We start from the raw sequence: 2,244 nt of genomic DNA on the forward strand, positions 1-2,244 counted from the left end.
CCTTGCGCCGCCCACTCTATTAAAAAAAGGAATGCGGAAAATAGCCGGTGCGAACGGCGGGTTCCGAAGGATCGGATTAATCGAGACAGTGATGGAAAATCGAGACACCGGGTAGCTATGAGACGCTTCGAGACAGAGGCGGGTGTGCATCGCGTGCAGAGAGTACCGACAACTGAAAACAAAGGCAGGACGCACACCAGTGCTGTCAGCGTGGTGATTCTGCCTTCCTATCCGTCCATCATTGGGGAAGGAGACAGTGAGCTGAATTTCGACGACCCCAATTCCGACTACTACATAGATCCACAGGAAGTGAATGTGGAGAAAATGCGGGCAGGCGGGGCTGGTGGGCAGCACGTCAATAAAACCGAATCCGCAATCCGACTGACGCATATCCCCACAGGAATTGTGGTAGGCATGCAGGATTCACGGTCACAGCACGAGAATCGGCGCAAGGCGTGGCATCTCCTTAGGGCTAGGATTGCGCAGCAACGACGTGAGGCGAGAGAGGAGGAGATGGTGAAATTGCGGCGGGGAGTTATGGGTGGTGTGGCAAAGATGGGGAGAGGGGATAAAATCCGCACGTACAATTTTGGACAGAACCGATGCACAGATCATCGCAGTGGGCTGACATTGCATAACCTTGGAAGTATCATGGAGGGTGGTGATGGCCTTGAGAAGATTATGGATAGTGTGAGGGGATGGCTTGTTGATCGGGAGGTCGATGATGTGTTTGCGGAGGAGCAAATGAAAATGGCACAGGAGGCGGCGAAAAAGCGGGCGAGGTCTTGAGAGGATTTTGTGATTATTACCCCATATACAGTATATAAATTTGGACATATATGCTTGATTCAATCCTTCAGGAAATAATCACAATTGTCCTACACACTCCCGGAGGTTTTTTGAATATTACTTTTTGTTTCAATTGCAATATGAAAGACTCTAGTGTCTATTTCATGCAGGGTTTTAAACCCATATCAACCAGAAAGGTTATACAATAAATAAGGTGGGAAAAATTTAGATGTATTTCCTCTCTGGATCCAACACGTCCAGTCCCTCCATCGTTTTCTCATACCTGTTTCAATGGATATTATTAGTGATGGATTCTGGGCTCAAAGGGTATCAATTTGCTCTGTTCAACAAAAGTGAAAGGATAGCTTTTGGGACGGGTAGGTTAGATACAGATGCTTACATCGTGAAAACAATACCTCCGCTTATAACCAGACGTGCCAACCGCGGCAAAGCCCCTGACCAGAATGTGAGAACGCCCTCGTTTTTGAAAATGGTAGTCGCGCAAACAAAACTATTCTTATAGTTCTTTCGAGCTTCGATGGATTGCATTCTGAACATACATGTCAGTCTCAGTCCCCTTCTCTCTCTTTACTCACCGGTAAGGGCTAAAAGGTAAACTAACCGAGTCTTAATCGTATCCAGGGGTTGGGTCACATATCTACACCAACAGACAAAGAGTCAACGCTCCAGCTAAACCCATTTTCACATCACAAGTCACAACAGGGGGAAGAGAAAACGAAACATACACTGTGATCAGACCTGCCAGTCCTCCAATGGCGAACGTACTCGCAGCGCCCAACCTCTCCCCTGGCGCTACATATCCCTGCACAAACTGCCGGATGGTCGTATAACTGCCAAAACGAGTGGCAGAGTTAGCAGCCTGTCGTGCCGTCGTTGGCACAAAGCCCTGGAAGAATGCGCGTACCCCGAGCTCGCGGAATATTACCCCGGTGCCATGGAGAAAGCCGCGCATGCGTGGGCTAGCGGATTTGCGGTCATCGATCCTATGTGTGGGACAGTTAGCTCAAAACTGAGGTAAATTAATATCGGGAGGTGGGAGAGAAGAGCGAATAGACAGGGCAAGAGCGTACAACTGTGTCTTGATACTCTCAAAAGGCGTAACGGCCAACAGTGACTCTGTAAAGCCAGCACCAAGCCCGGCGATTACTGTCCGCGGCCCAGAAATCTTGCCGTCCCTCGTCTTGTAACATAGACTTAAAGAACTCAAATGCCACGAATCCTGCCAATCCACCCCCAAGCAATTGGGATCTAGCCCCCTATCGACACACTCCACACATATTACACAGGTATGATATATACATTTAAAATTACTAAAACGAAAAGGAAAACCACTTACCGATCCCTGCCTTGGAGAGGATTGCCAATAAACAAACGTTGTACCACCCCGCGTACCACGGCCTTTCCCGAAGGGGGCCAAGGGAAACTTTTTCCAAG

At 48.6% G+C, this 2,244-nt stretch overlaps 2 protein-coding genes across 2 annotated transcripts; one reads left to right on the plus strand and one right to left on the minus strand.

The window, feature by feature from the left end:
* Window positions 1-117: 117 nt before the first annotated feature.
* Window positions 118-789, plus strand: HCAG_09067 (predicted protein; the record flags this gene model as incomplete). The annotated part of the gene is made up of 1 exon (XM_001535933.1): window positions 118-789. One exon carries the CDS (start codon window positions 118-120, stop codon window positions 787-789), a length of 672 nt encoding a protein of 223 aa, XP_001535983.1.
* A 396-nt stretch (window positions 790-1,185) lies between these two features.
* Window positions 1,186-2,000, minus strand: HCAG_09068 (conserved hypothetical protein; the record flags this gene model as incomplete). The annotated part of the gene is made up of 4 exons (XM_001535934.1): window positions 1,186-1,339; window positions 1,412-1,447; window positions 1,536-1,793; window positions 1,942-2,000. The coding sequence occupies 4 exons, from the start codon at window positions 1,998-2,000 to the stop codon at window positions 1,186-1,188; spliced, it is 507 nt and encodes a 168-aa protein (XP_001535984.1).
* Between the last annotated feature and the right edge of the window lie 244 nt (window positions 2,001-2,244).

The sequence above is a fragment of the Histoplasma capsulatum genome, genomic scaffold, assembly GCF_000149585.1.
Source record: "Histoplasma capsulatum NAm1 scaffold_17 genomic scaffold, whole genome shotgun sequence".
NCBI lineage: Eukaryota > Fungi > Ascomycota > Eurotiomycetes > Onygenales > Ajellomycetaceae > Histoplasma > Histoplasma mississippiense.